This window comes from Cherax quadricarinatus, chromosome 19, assembly GCF_038502225.1.
Source record: "Cherax quadricarinatus isolate ZL_2023a chromosome 19, ASM3850222v1, whole genome shotgun sequence".
Classification (NCBI taxonomy): Eukaryota; Metazoa; Arthropoda; class Malacostraca; order Decapoda; family Parastacidae; genus Cherax; species Cherax quadricarinatus.
In genome coordinates, this window is record NC_091310.1 from 39,145,496 (window position 1) to 39,161,370 (window position 15,875).

Genomic DNA, 15,875 nt, shown 5'->3' on the forward strand with positions numbered 1-15,875 from the left:
AACAGTATTTAAATAAGGCTAAAGAGGTCTTTGTGGCATTTATGGATTTGGAAAAGGCGTATGACAGGGTGGATAGGGAGGCAATGTGGCAGATGTTGCAGGTGTATGGTGTAGGAGGTAGGTTACTGAAAGCAGCGAAGAGTTTTTACGAGGATAGTGAGGCTCAAGTTAGAGTGTGTAGGAAAGAGGGAAATTATTTCCCAGTAAAAGTAGGCCTTAGACAAGGATGTGTGATGTCACCGTGGTTGTTTAATATATTTATAGATGGGGTTGTGAGAGAAGTAAATGCGAGGGTCTTGACAAGAGGCGTGGAGTTAAAAGATAAAGAATCACACAAAGTGGGAGTTGTCACAGTTGCTCTTTGCTGATGACACTGTGCTCTTGGGAGATTCTGAAGAGAAGTTGCAGAGATTGGTGGATGAATTTGGTAGGGTGTGCAAAAGAAGAAAATTAAAAGTGAATACAGGAAAGAGTAAGGTTATGAGGATAACAAAAGGATTAGGTGATGAAAGACTGGATATCAGATTGGAGGGAGAGAGTATGGAGGAGGTGAATGTATTCAGATATTTGGGAGTGGACGTGTCAGCGGATGGGTCTATGAAGGATGAGGTGAATCATAGAATTGATGAGGGGAAAAGAGTGAGTGGTGCACTTAGGAGTCTGTGGAGACAAAGAACTTTGTCCTTGGAGGCAAAGAGGTGAATGTATGAGAGTATAGTTTTACCAACGCTCTTATATGGGTGTGAAGCATGGGTGATGAATGTTGCAGCGAGGAGAAGGCTGGAGGCAGTGGAGATGTCATGTCTGAGGGCAATGTGTGGTGTGAATATAATGCAGAGAATTCGTAGTTTGGAAGTTAGGAGGAGGTGCGGGATTACCAAAACTGTTGTCCAGAGGGCTGAGGAAGGGTTGTTGAGGTGGTTCGGACATGTAGAGAGAATGGAGCGAGACAGAATGACTTCAAGAGTGTATCAGTCTGTAGTGGAAGGAAGGCGGGGTAGGGGGCGGCCTAGGAAAGGTTGGAGGGAGGGGGTAAAGGAGGTTTTGTGTGCGAGGGGCTTGGACTTCCAGCAGGCGTGCGTCAGTGTGTTTGATAGGAGTGAATGGAGACAAATGGTTTTTAATACTTGATGTGCTGTTGGAGTGTGAGCAAAGTAACATTTATGAAGGGGTTCAGGGAAACCGGCAGGCCGGACTTGAGTCCTGGAGATAGGAAGTACAGTGCCTGCACTCTGAAGGAGGGGTGTTAATGTTGCAGTTTAAAAACTGTAGTGTAAAGCACCCTTCTGGCAAGACAGTGATGGAGTGAATGTTGGTGAAAGTTTTTCTTTTTCGGGCCACCCTGCCTTGGTGGGAATCGGCCAGCGTGATAATAAAAAAAATTAATAAAAAAAATTATATTTCCATATTTGGCCACCCTACCTCGGTGGGATATGGCCGGTTTGTTGAAAGAAAAGATTTGGTAAGCATTCATAACAAATAAAATGTTACTGGTATATGCTCTATACACAAAAAATAGGTAAGTAAATAAATGCATAACTTAATATAAAAAAATATTAATGTTCAGCATATATTTCTAAATTTGGTTTTGTAGTCTACGCTGATTTTTCTCCTCAATTTTTGGACACTTAAAAAACTTCTGCAACATTAGTCTAAGTGTTGTGGCTTTAAATTATGCTGTTTAAAATCAGTATTATATATAGTAATAGTGGGATCATATAATTTATGAATCCTTTGCCATCATTCTAATTGACGAGAACTAGAATACACTAAATTTCTGAACACAACCCTGATACCATAACTTAAAATTATAAATTATTTTGTAACTTAGAAAGAAATGAATCTTTGTGGTTCATTGTTTACTTGCATAATCAATTCATTAATCATGCTGTCCTATTTAGCTCCATCCTAATAAATATTTCATGACACTTTCATACTTATTATCCTCTTAGCCAAAGACAAGACAATACTATACTATAAAGCCTTCTAATTCACTATCAGTCACTTGTTCCTTATCACTCCTTTATTCCTTCTCACCTACCTTGCTTAAGTGCATTTTTTTTTCTTTAAAACTTTTGCATGCACAAACAAAACATGAGTAACCATTAAACCACACATTGGTGAAACGGCCACAGTACCCAAGAGTACAATAATAGTCAAATACTCAAGTGGGAATGACAAGAAGCCAGTGACTGACCCAATGCAGGTCACAGACAGGCCATATTAGCATTATAGTGTAAACAGGCATCCTGAGGTGACAATCAAATTAAAATAACTATGTATTTCAGTCACTGCAAAATCAGAGAAAAGTATTCCTGCATACCATAACCAAAGTCCCCTGGGTCTCAATGCACATGACTAATAGTGCAGCATAAATTGATAATGAAGTTGAAGAACTGAAGGGAACCAAAAGAGGTATTCACACTTTCACAAGTCAACATACAAAAACTAACATCCAAATTTCTTCAACGGTCCAAATCTAATTCAAATTTCTGGAGAAAAATTCAAATGGGCTCTCAGATTACACCAGAAGACAGAAAAGAAATGCAAATGAAAACCAAGACAACTAACAGATTTAATGAACACTAATACAGACATAGATAGGGTAACCTCAAAAAGACAACAACCTGACAAATGAAATAGGAACCTAATATGTGTCTCTCTGAAATCAAACTGAAAGAAGATATATGAATAGAAAGATTTGGGAAAAAATTGGTGGAATATCACTAATGTACAACTACACCCCACTGAAAGTTAGGTCCAAGAAATGGTAACATCACCGAGGCAGTATTCAGACAAGTATTAAACTTGTGGAAAGATATTGGTTCCAACAAAAATATTCAGCCCACTTATAACATTGTTGTGAACCACCATCCTCGCATCTGGACGCTTTCACACGTGTGCATATGAAGGATAGTGGACTTAAACAGTTAAAAATGCTTAACAGCTTTACAGAGGGAACAGAGAAAGAAGAAAATACATTGCTCAAAGTATTTGTTTAAATGTTTTGGATAACAGCAGTTACATTTCTCCAACTGGTACAGTGGACCCCCGAGTTTCGTGATTAATCCATTCCAGAGTGTCTGCCGAATGATGAAATTGCTGAATGGCAAAACCATTTTCCCCATAAAAAATAATAGAAATAAAATAAATCCGTTCCAGACACCCAAAATTTAAATATTTTTTTTCAAATTAAATAAAGAGTTACATACTGAAAACAATGAGAAATCAAGTACAGTGGAACCTCAAAAATCGAACTTATCGCATATCGAACGTTTCGAAAATAAGACCATTTTTTCGGACAAATTGTGTCCCTATTATCGAACGCGCCCCTATTTTCGGACCGCCGGGTACAGGACCTGTCCGCTGGTTCGCTCTGTCCGCGTCCCCGCGCAAGCCCCGTGAGCAGTCTAGCTTTGTTTATGCTTGAATGAACACTAACCTGCGATCTCATTCACACATTTTACGATTATTTAATTGTGTTTAGTGCTTGTGGGGCTGTGAAATAAGCTGCCATGGGCCCAAAGAAACTTGCTAGTGGTACCCCTGTGGTAAAGAAAGTGAGAAACACCATAGATGTGAAGAAGGAAATAATACAGAAGTATGAGATTGGAGTGAGACTTTTTGAGCTTGCCAGGATGTACAGAGGACTGTGGACAGTTATTTTGTGAGACAGAAACAGACGACTGTAGAGTTATTTTGAGACAGAAACAGACAACTGTGGAGTTATTTTGTGAGAAACAGACGATTGTGGACAGTTATTTTGAGAGACAGAAACAGACGACTGTGGAGTTATTTTGTGAGAAACAAACAATTGTGGACAGTTATTTTGAGAGACAAATGGACGACTGGATAGTTATTTTGTGAGACAGAAACAGAGGACTGTAGATGTTATTTTGTGAGACTGGGGTCCAATGACTCAAGCTGGTCCTAGTGGCATTAAAATACAGAGAAGGGAAGCAACCCCAGAGAGGGCTTTGATACCGGAAGTCCTCATGGAGGGGGATTCTCCTTCCAAATAATAACCCCAACTCCCTCCCTCCCTCCTCCCTATCTTCCAGATGCCATCACCAATCTTCAATAAAGGTAAGTAAAAATGTTATTTTATATTACTATACATAATTAAAGACTATAGCATTTGTTGTGTGTATGTAAAACTAATTAATCTCTATAAAATGTATTATTTTTTGTGAATATTTTTGGGTTTCTGGAATGGATTAATTGTATTTCCATTATTTCTTATGGGAAATATTGCTTCGAATTTCAGACTTTTCGAATTAGAACTAGCTCCTGGAATGGATTAAGTTTGAAATTTGAGGTTCCACTGTACATACATATATAAAATAATAACAACATTACACTTACCTTTACTGAAGACTTCTGGGTGGATGGAAGACGGGATAGGAGGAAGGTGTACACTATTGTTTGGAATGAGAATCTCCTTCCATTAGGACTTCAGGTACGAAGCCCTTATCTGGGATTACTTCCCTTCTTTGTTCTTTAACCCTTTGAGGGGTTTCGGCCGTACTAGTACGGCTTATGACCCAGGGTTTTTGACGTACTAGTACGCCTAAATTCTAGTGGGAGAAAGCTGGTAGGCATACATATGAAAGAATGGGTCTGTGGGGTCAGTGTGCGCAGTATAAAAAAAATCCTGCAGAACACAGTGCATAATGAGAAAAAAAAAATTTGACCGTGTTTTTGGATTAAAACAGCGACTTTGCACTGTATTTTCACATGGTATTTATTGTTGTATTCTAGTTTTCTTTGTCTCATTTTATAGAATGGAAGACATATTACAGAAATTGAGATGATTTTGACTGGTTTTACAATGAAAAGTACCTTGAAATTGAGCTCAAAGTAGCAGAAATGTTCGATTTTTACCAAAGTTCAAAAGTAAACAAATCATGCCAAGCGTCCAATACATGTCAACTGGTGAGTATAATATTCTTTCACAAGTGTGCTGATATTATTTATACCATTTCTACACTAATGCAGCAGTCTGCATAACAGTAAATCTTCTATTTTTTTGTAAGAATAAAAATTGAAAGTGGACAGCCAAAGAAATATGAGGGGCCTGGGGATGTGACAAATGAACAGAGGAAATATTATTTTAGTGCCAGGAATGTCTTTCTTGTTTATTCTGGACCCTATTTAAAAATTGGCATCTTTTGAAATTTGTGTGAAATTGGCAAAATTGCTAAATTATGACCACTGTATTGGATAGTTGAAATCAGTAAATGGGTGGTTTCTTGTACTCATTCAATAGAAAAAATGGAGTTCTAGAGAAATAGTTATGATTTTTGTTGACTAGTTCACTGGAATTGGCTGAAAATAGGGCTCAAAGTGGGTAAAATCGCCGATGCGTAAACATCGTCGAGACCGCTAATTTTGCGAGACCATAATGCCGTAAGTTTTCCATCAAATTTCATACTTTTGGTGTCATTATGATCGGGAAAAGATTCTCTATCTTTTCATAAGAAAAAATAATTTTTTTTTTTAATTTGGCCGACCCTGAGAACAAGTCTCGGAGAGGGCCTGTCGACCCTCAAAGGGTTAAAGACACTGGGAACAACTTGAGTCACTGGAACCCTGTCGCACAAAATATCTGCCCAGAGAGCTCGGTTTCTGGCGTTTCTTTAAGATTTGTCTGAAGTGGGACACAACACTGTCATTGTACATGTTGCCAATATGGCAGCTTTATCAGGGTGAGCTTCATCCATAAATGTTTGCACTTCAGTCCACTTTGCACAAATGCTCTTAATCTTTGAAGAAGGCACCTTCCTCCATATCTCTTCCTCCTCCTCTGAAGCAATTTCCTGAGCTGTGATCTCTTGCTGTTGCAGATGAAACTCTTGCAGCTCTTCAGTGGTTAGCTCTTCCCTGTGGTCCTCCACCAACTCTTCCACATCCTTGCCACTCACCTCCAACCCCAGGGACTTCCCCAATGCCACAATAGATTCCACAACTGGCATAGGCTCCTTAGGGTCAACCCCAAACCCTTCAAAATCCCTCTCTTGTACACATTCTGGCCACAATTTTCTCCAAGCAGAATTTCAAAGTTCTGCAAGTCACTCCTTCCCAAGCCTTGCCTATAAGGTTTATGTAAGTGAGGATACTGAAGTGATCTTTCCAGAACTCTCTTAGGGTCAATTCAGTGTCTGAGGTCACTTCAAAGCACTTTTGAAACACTGCTTTGGTGTACAGTTTTTTGAAGTTTGAAATGACCTGCTGGTCCATGGACTGGATGAGAGGAGTTGTATTAGGGGGCAAGAACTTGACCGTGATGAAACTAAACTCCTCCACTATTTACTCTTCCAAGTCTGGAGGATGAGCAGGAGCATTGTCCATTACCAGGAGGCACTTGAGTGGCAATTTATTTTCCAGGAATTATTTCTTCACACTGGGGCCAAACACTTCATTAAACCAGTCTAGGAAAATTCCCCTTGTGACCCATGCCTTATTGTTAGCCTTCCACATCACACAAGTTACTCTTGGCGACACTGTTTTTCTTGAACACACTGGGATTTTCAGAGTGACACCAGTAAAGGCTTCACTTTGCATTACTACAAAACATGAGAGTAAGCCTATCCTTCATAGGCTTGTGTCCTGGGAGTGCCATTTCCTCCTGCGTGATATAGGTCCACTTTGGCATTTTCTTCCAAAAGAGGCCTGTTTCGTCACAATTAAACACTTGTTGGGGTTTGAATTCTCCAGTGTCTACGCACTCCTTAAACTCCTGTACAAACTTTTCAGCTGCTTTTTTGTCAGAACTGGCAGCCTCACCATGCCTTATCACACTGTGAATGCCACTACACTTCTTAAATCTCTCAAACCAACCTTTGCTGGCCTTAAAATCACAAGCATCACCACTCGTTGCAGGCATTTCCTTTACGAGATCGTCATGCAACTGCCTTGCCTTTTCACATATTATCGAGTGCATAATACTATCTCCTGCTAACTGTTTTTGGGTAATCCACACCAACAATAACCTTTCCACTTCAAGGATTTGAGATCTCTTTTTGTCAGCATATCTACCCCTTTTGCAACAACAGCACACTACAGTGGACCCCCGCATAACGATTACCTCCGAATGCGACCAATTATGTAAGTGTATTTATGTAAGTGCGTTTGTACGTGTATGTTTGGGGGTCTGAAATGGACTAATCTACTTCACAATATTCCTTATGGGAATAAATTCGATCAGTACTGGCACCTGAACATACTTATGGAATGAAAAAATATCGTTAACCGGGGGTCCACTGTATTTCCTTTCACTTCGCCACAATCGAAGTGATGGTTGAATGGGGTTTGCCATACATCCTGGCAAGTTCTGTAACACGCACTCCACTCTCATATTTTTCAATTATTTCCTTCTTGAATTCGATCGTGTTCCTCGCTTTCTTTACCAAAGGGCTTGCACTAGCTTTCCTTGGGCTCATCGTGACTTATTTAGCAATTGCAAGCACAAAAAACAATGGATTGTATTATGAAATGTTTTGTATGAACCCGCGGGGTGATGATCACGTGCTGGTAAACAATGGCACACTGAGTGTGAATGGTGCGGGAGACTGGCTTTGTGGGTGGGTGACGGGCGGATGCGTACCGGACAGTCACCAAATCACGAGTCCAATCACGAACCATGAGCCTAAATTTTGCCAAAAAAAACTTGCCGAAAGTCGATGCCGATGAAACTCGGGGGTCCACTGTATTCTGATTGCCCTACACCACAGATTATTACTGTTGCAGTCCCACTCGACATTATTTCAGAGATAACTTCTGTATCACTGTCAAATGGAACTATATCAACAGTCAACACTAAATTATGGTTGTTTCTTTCATTACACTATCACTATTAGAGATGTAGTTTCTCACAGCACTACCATTCATTATCACTAATTGAAGTCTCCAGTTTCTGATAAATTATCATTAACGCTGTCTTACAGTTACACTCCACCGAACAAGAGGAGCTCAAACTCATGGTAGGAGTCCTAAAACTCACAGGCCAGTGTGCTAACTACTAGAACCAGTTGGTCCATTGGTTAACATACCAGCCTGCAAGTTTTTGGACTCATTTGACATGGGTTCAAGCCCCACCCGTTCTGTGTTATTACGATTCCACGAGTTGTCACAGCTACAGTTTGACAACACTGCCACTATTGCCATCTTACAACAACAGTTTCTGACAAAATCACTGCTGTCTTACAGCTACAGTTTGTAACACCGCTATCACTGTCTTACAGCTACAGTTTCTGATAACACTATCACTATTTTATGGCTAGTTTCTGACACCACCACCACCACTTTTGCTGCCTTACAGCTACAGTTTCTGATACTACCACCACCACTACTGCTGCTGTCTTACAGCTACAGTTTCTGAAACCCCATCTTTATCTTGTAGATACAGTTTCTAACACTGTTACTAATTGCACATCCTCAGCACCAACACACTGATCACTATGTATGGTATTTCAGTGCAGGCTGCTGTTCTTTGTTGGCTTACTGACTGGAGACTCGCTGACAACCGACACAGGGGCTGTCTTTCCCTGCCTTATGTAAGGTATGAGGGAAATTTAGTTCATAACAGCCAATCACATTAGAGCAGATTACCATACTCAGGCACAATTAACACAACCAATCAGAAACCTGTAGTCACTGGCAGCCACCACCATATTATCTAAGCCAGACCCTACTTCATGTTCACATTGTGGAGCCCCACCAAGACCCAGCCTATCCAATGGCTAACTTGATCACTCAGTCAATTAGCATATTTTTTATATAACTACACTATGATGGGATACGGCCAGTGTGTTGAAAGAAACTACACTACTCTGAAATACAAAATCTCCTTAATATTAACCAAACACTTGTTTGTACAATTTGCACCAGTCACTTGCCCAATGGTGAGGGTTTGGCCATTAGTGTTTGGATATTCAGAAAGCTTAATTTTTTTTTTTTTCTTTTTTGGTAATTTACAGTTTTTGTAACTATTTTAGTTCATGCCAAAGTAATTTTTATAGCACTAATACAAAGAAAAACAGACATATAAAGCCTTACTATCTATCTCAGCAAAGCTGTTGAACCTTAGAGGCAAGCTTTTGTATTTGAAAAATTCTAAATTTCAAAAACCATTCCAAAAGCAAAATCCCAAATATAACAGATTATGTATTTACAAAAAATTATTTATTTTCACTTCAGAAGATCTGACCTTCTGCCTATTACAGGAACATTGTATAGAATATATTTATATTAACCTGAAGGTGCCAAAGAGCAGAACAAGTAGGTGCTGCGTGACAGCTGGCATGGATGTAATGAGGCGATGGATGTGGTCGCGCTGCTGCTCTGTGTCTGATAGCTGAATGATGGAAAACAGCTCTTGCTCACCTTCACGTCCAAAGATGCCCTCTGGTAATTTTCTAAGAAACTTCTTCAAAACAGACGCAATTGTGTACACTGAGAAGTTGTCTGTGAATAAATTACAAATTATTAATATCAACTATTTTGCCTTCACAAATTTCCTAATATAATTTTTAACATTATCTTCTTATCTAGAGAGTAAATACGTGTTTTTAATAATTTAACCCCTTCAGGGTCCAAGGCCCAAATCTGAAGTGGTGCCCCAGTGTCCAAGAATTTAAAAAAAAAAAAATTGTTATTTTTTCTTATGAAATGGTAGAGAATCTTTTTGTGAAGGTAATAAAACAAAAAGTACGAAATTTGATGGAAAACTGACGAAATTATGCACTCGCGAATTTTGATGTGTCAGCGATATTTACGAATCGGCGATTTTGCCGACTTTGACTCCCATTTTAGGCCAATTACATTATTCCAGTCAACCAAATTCTTAGCTATTTCACTAGTATTACTTCTATTCTATCAATTGAGCACAAGAAATCACCAAGTCAACCGTTTCAACTACAAAATAAAGTGATCGGAAATTGGTAATTTGACCAATTTAACACAAAGTTCAAAATATTCCAATTTCAAAATAGGGTCCAGAATGAACAATGTAGGTATTCCTGGAACTAAACTAACATTTCCTCTGTTCATTAGTTACGTTTTGAGGCTTTACAAATAAATTCCATTTTGATTTTTTATTCACAAAGAATTTTTATTCACACCAAAAAATAGAAGATTTACTGTTATGCAATACTGTAATAATTGTATAAATATCATCACCATATTTGTGAATGCATATTAGACCCACCAGCTGGCGTGTATTAGACGTGTGAGGTCGTTTGTTTACTCTTGAATATTGGCAAAAATTTAACATTTCTGCTACTTTGAGCTCAGTTTCAAGCCATTTCCAGTACGAAAACCAATCAAAATCATCTCTATTTCTGTAATATGTCTTCCATTCTATCAAATGAGACCAAGAAATCGCAAATAGAACTATAAAAAACATACGAAAAAACACTGTAAAGTCGCTGTTTTAATCGAAAAATCACGATTTCAGTTTTTTTCTCTCATTATACACAGCGTGCTGCAGGATCTGTTTTATGTGGTGCACACATACCACATAGATGTATTCTCTCATATCTAGGCCCAAATGTACCACTCACAGTTTATCCGAGTTTATGAGCTCATGACGTAGATCTACGGTTTGGACCCTGAACGTAAAGCCGTAGATCTACGGGACGGACCCTCAAAGGGTTAAGAAAGGGACAGAGAAAAATAAAATCTTATGCTTGGTAGTTACAAAATTTTCCTATCTTTTAAGTGTAAATAAATTCCTGTTGGAAAATCTGACAAGATTATATGGAACTGCGAAACAGAATGAATAATGTGGATAATAGAACCACTGCAGTTTTAAAAATATTTTTTGGTAATGAAGCTTCTGTTATGAAAACAAAATACAGTATTTGCTGAACATTCAGTTTTTCTACTCTGGAGGAAAAAATTATGACAATGTGCAATCTTTTAGTCCTGCTGAAATTCATCATTAAATATTGCAGATGGCACTGCCGTACAGCATGAATGAGGCATCATGACCAAACTACAGGGGACCCCCCCCCCCCCGAGTTTCGTGATTAATTACTGTTCCAGAGAGTCTGCCTAAAGTCGGAATTCATTAATGTCAAAACCATTTTTCCCATAAGAAATAATGTAAATCCAATTAATCCTGTTCCAGATACCCAAAAGTATTAACAAAAATTATTTTTTTTATAGATTTAATATGGATTTACATACAATAAAGAATGAGAAATCAAATACAGTAACATCACACTTACCTTTATTGAAAACTCTTGTTGGTGTATGGAAGACAGGAGGAGGGGAGAAGATGGAGGAGAAGTCACTGGACCCCTGTCGCACAAAAAAAAAAACAGGTGTCCAGAGAGCTCTTGCAGCTCTATCCTCTACCACCAACACTACCACCATCACTTCCACCATCACAACCACTACCACCCTTTACCACCATCACAACCATCCTCTACCACCATCACAACCACTACCACCCTCTACCACCACCACTTTCGTATTTTTCTTCAAACTCGTTCTTTAATTCTATCGTGTTTCTCACTTTCTTTACCAAAGGGCTGGCACTAGAAGCTTTCTTTGGACCCATGGTGGTTTATTTAGCAGTTTTTTTTTTTTTTTTTCCAACAAGTCGGCCATCTCCCACCGAGGCAGGGTGACCCAAAAAAGAAAGAAAATCCCCAAAAAGAAAATACTTTCATCATCATTCAACACTTTCGCAACACTTGCACATTATCACTGTTTTTGCAGAGGTGCTCAGAATACAACAGTCTAGAAGCATACACATATAAAGATACACAACATATCCCTCCAAACTGCCAATATCCCAAACCCCTCCTTTAAAGTGCAGGCATTGTACTTCCCATTTCCAGGACTCAAGTCCGACTATATGAAAATAACCGGTTTCCCTGAATCCCTTCACTAAATATTACCCTGCTCACACTCCAACAGATTGTCAGGTCCCAAGTACCATTCGTCTCCATTCACTCCTATCTAACACGCTCACGCACGCTTGCTGGAAGTCCAAGCCCCTTACCCACAAAACCTCCTTTACCCCCTCTCTCCAACCCTTTCGAGGACGACCCCTACCCCGCCTTCCTTCCCCTATAGATTTATATGCTTTCCATGTCATTCTACTTTGATCCATTCTCTCTAAATGACCAAACCACCTCAACAACCCCTCTTCTGCCCTCTGACTAATACTTTTATTAACTCCACACCTTCTCCTAATTTCCACACTCCGAATTTTCTGCATAATATTTACACCACACATTGCCCTTAAACAGGACATCTCCACTGCCTCCAACCATCTCCTCGCTGCTGCATTTACCACCCAAGCTTCACACCCATATAAGAGTGTTGGTACTACTATACTTTCATACATTCCCTTCTTTGCCTCCATAGATAACGTTTTTTGACTCCACATATACCTCAACGCACCACTCACCTTTTTTCCCTCATCAATTCTATGATTAACCTCATCCTTCATAAATCCATCCGCCGACACGTCAACTCCCAAGTATCTGAAAACATTCACTTCTTCCATACTCCTCCTCCCCAATTTGATATCCAATTTTTCTTTATCTAAATCATTTGACACCCTCATCACCTTACTCTTTTCTATGTTCACTTTCAACTTTCTACCTTTACACACATTCCCAAACTCATCCACTAACCTTTGCAATTTTTCTTTAGAATCTCCCATAAGCACAGCATCATCAGCAAAAAGTAACTGTGTCAATTCCCATTTTGAATTTGATTCCCCATAATTTAATCCCACCCCTCTCCCAAACACACTAGCATTTACTTCTTTTACAACCCCATCTATAAATATATTAAACAACCATGGTGACATTACACATCCCTGTCTAAGACCTACTTTTACCGGGAAGTAGTCTCCCTCTCTTCTACACACCCTAACCTGAGCCTCACTATCCTCATAAAAACTCTTTACAGCATTTAATAACTTACTACCTATTCCATATACTTGCAACATCTGCCACATTGCTCCTCTATCCACTCTATCATATGCCTTTTCTAAATCCATAAATGCAATAAAAACTTCCCTATCTTTATCTAAATACTGTTCACATATATGCTTCAATGTAAACACCTGATCTACACATCCCCTACCCACTCTAAAACCTCCTTGCTCATCCGCAATCCTACATTCTGTCTTACCTCTAATTCTTTCAATTATAACCCTACCGTACACTTTTCCTGGTATACTCAGTAAGCTTATCCCTCTATAATTTTTACAGTCTCTTTTGTCCCCTTTCCCTTTATATAAAGGGACTATACATGCTCTCTGCCAATCCCTAGGTACCTTCCCCTCTTTCATACATTTATTAAACAAAAGTACGAACCACTCCAACACTATATCCCCCCCTGCTTTTAACATTTCTGTCATGATCCCATCAGTTCCAGCTGCTTTACCCCCTTTCATTTTACGTAATGCCTCATGTACCTCCCCCACACTTACATTCTGCTCTTCTTCACTCCTAAAAGATGGAATACCTCCCTGACCAGTGCATGAAATTACTGCCTCTGTTTCTTCCTTAACATTTAAAAGTTCCTCAAAATATTCTCGCCATCTACCCAATACCTTCATCTCCCCATCTACTAACTCCCCTACTCTGTTTTTAACTGACAAATCCATATTTTCCCTAGGCTTTCTTAACTTGTTTAACTCACTCCAAAATTTTTTCTTATTTTCATTAAAATTTCTTGACAGTGCCTCTCCCACTCTATCATCTGCTCTCCTTTTGCACTCTCTCACCACTCTCTTTACCTTTCTTTTACTCTCCATATACTCTGCTCTTCTTATAACACTTCTGCTTTGTAAAAACCTCTCATAAGCTACCTTTTTCTCTTTTATCACACCCTTCACTTCATCATTCCACCAATCACTCCTCTTTCCTCCTGCCCCCACCCTCCTATAACCACAAACTTCTGCCCCACATTCTAATATTGCATTTTTAAAACTATTCCAAGCCTCTTCAACCCCCCCACTACTCATCTTTGCACTAGCCCACCTTTCTGCCAATAGTCGCTTATATCTCACCCGAACTTCCTCCTCCCTTAGTTTATACACTTTCACCTCCCTCTTACTTGTTGTTGCCACCTTCCTCTTTTCCCATCTACCTCTTACTCTAACTGTAGCTACAACTAAATAATGATCCGATATATCAGTTGCCCCTCTATAAACATGTACATCCTGGAGCCTACCCATCAACCTTTTATCCACCAATACATAATCTAATAAACTACTTTCATTACGTGCTACATCATACCTTGTATATTTATTTATCCTCTTTTTCATAAAATATGTATTACTTATTACCAAATTTCTTTCTACACATAGCTCAATTAAAGGCTCCCCATTTACATTTACCCCTGGCACCCCAAATTTACCTACTACTCCTTCCATAACATTTTTACCCACTTTAGCATTTAAATCCCCAACCACCATTACTCTCACACTTGATTCAAAACTCCCCACGCATTCACTCAACATTTCCCAAAATCTCTCTCTCTCCTCTACACTTCTCTCTTCTCCAGGTGCATACTCGCTTATTATAACCCACTTTTCACATCCAATCTTTATTTTACTCCACATAATCCTTGAATTAATACATTTATAGTCCCTCTTTTCCTGCCATAGCTTATCCTTCAACATTATTGCTACTCCTTCTTTAGCTCTAACTCTATTTGAAACCCCTGACCTAATCCCATTTATTCCTCTCCACTGAAACTCTCCCACCCCCTTCAGCTTTGTTTCACTTAAAGCCAGGACATCCAGCTTCTTCTCATTCATAACATCCACAATCATCTCTTTCTTATCATTTGCACAACATCCACGCACATTCAGACTTCCCACTTTGACAATTTTCTTCTTCTTATTCTTTTTAGTAATCTTTACAGGAAAAGGGGTTACTAGCCCATTGTTCCCGGCATTTTAGTTGACTTTTACAACACGCATGGCTTACGGAGGAAAGATTCTTATTCCACTTCCCCATGGATATGATATAAAAGGAAAATTAATAAGACCAAGAACTATTAAGATAAAATCAAAGAAAACTCAGATGAGTGTGTATAAATAAATGTGTACATGTATGTGTAGTGTGACGTAAGTGTAAGTAGAAGTAGCAAGACATGCCTGTAATCTTGCATATTTATGAGACAGACAAAAGACATCAGCAATCCTACCATCATGTAAAACAATCACAGGCTTCGTTTTACACTCACTTGGCAGGACGGTAGTACCTCCCTGGGTGGTTGCTGTCTACCAAAAAAGAATGAAATATTACAAAATGTATCGTATGAACGCGTGGGGTTATGGTCACTCACCCACAAACAATGCCACACTGACTCCTGAATGTTGTGCAGGAGCCTTTGTGTACACCTGGCCGCTCCTGGCTGCACGGATGAATCGCAAGGAAAATCACGAACCACGAGGCTTTATTTCAACGAAAAAAGTTGGTGAAAGTCGAAATTCAAGAAGTGCGAAGCTCACGAAACTTGGGGGTCCACTGTATATCAAAACTTTAAAAAAATTATATATGTAAAAAAACATGGAATTCCTGTCAATATATTTAGTAAAACTTTTCCATAATTATATTATTTATTATAAGCAGAATGTTTTAAGGCATTTTCACTTAAGTTCAGATGCCAAGTTCATCGGCACTACAGCACCTCAGATTCAACAGTACTTGGTAACAAAAATACTGAATTAACATTTGGAACACTTGCTAAACAATGTAAAGGCTGGTTTGAATTAGTCATATAGTGTATACTGGTTAGTGAATCACTTTGTACTTGTTGATACAAGTAGCATGAAAGAGCAAAAAGAATGACAAACATAAGAATGACAGAAATTTCATGAAGAAACAGTCATA

General features: G+C 39.0%; 1 protein-coding gene across 1 annotated transcript in view; it reads right to left on the reverse strand.

Moving 5' to 3' along the window:
- The window catches only part of RhoGAP71E (Rho GTPase activating protein at 71E), a gene marked incomplete in the record, with an annotated part of 184,455 nt that overhangs the window by 104,515 nt on the left and 64,065 nt on the right, over window positions 1–15,875 (reverse strand). The window contains 1 exon segment of the mRNA XM_070086688.1: window positions 9,255–9,465. Coding sequence (XP_069942789.1) covers window positions 9,255–9,465 — 211 coding nt within the window.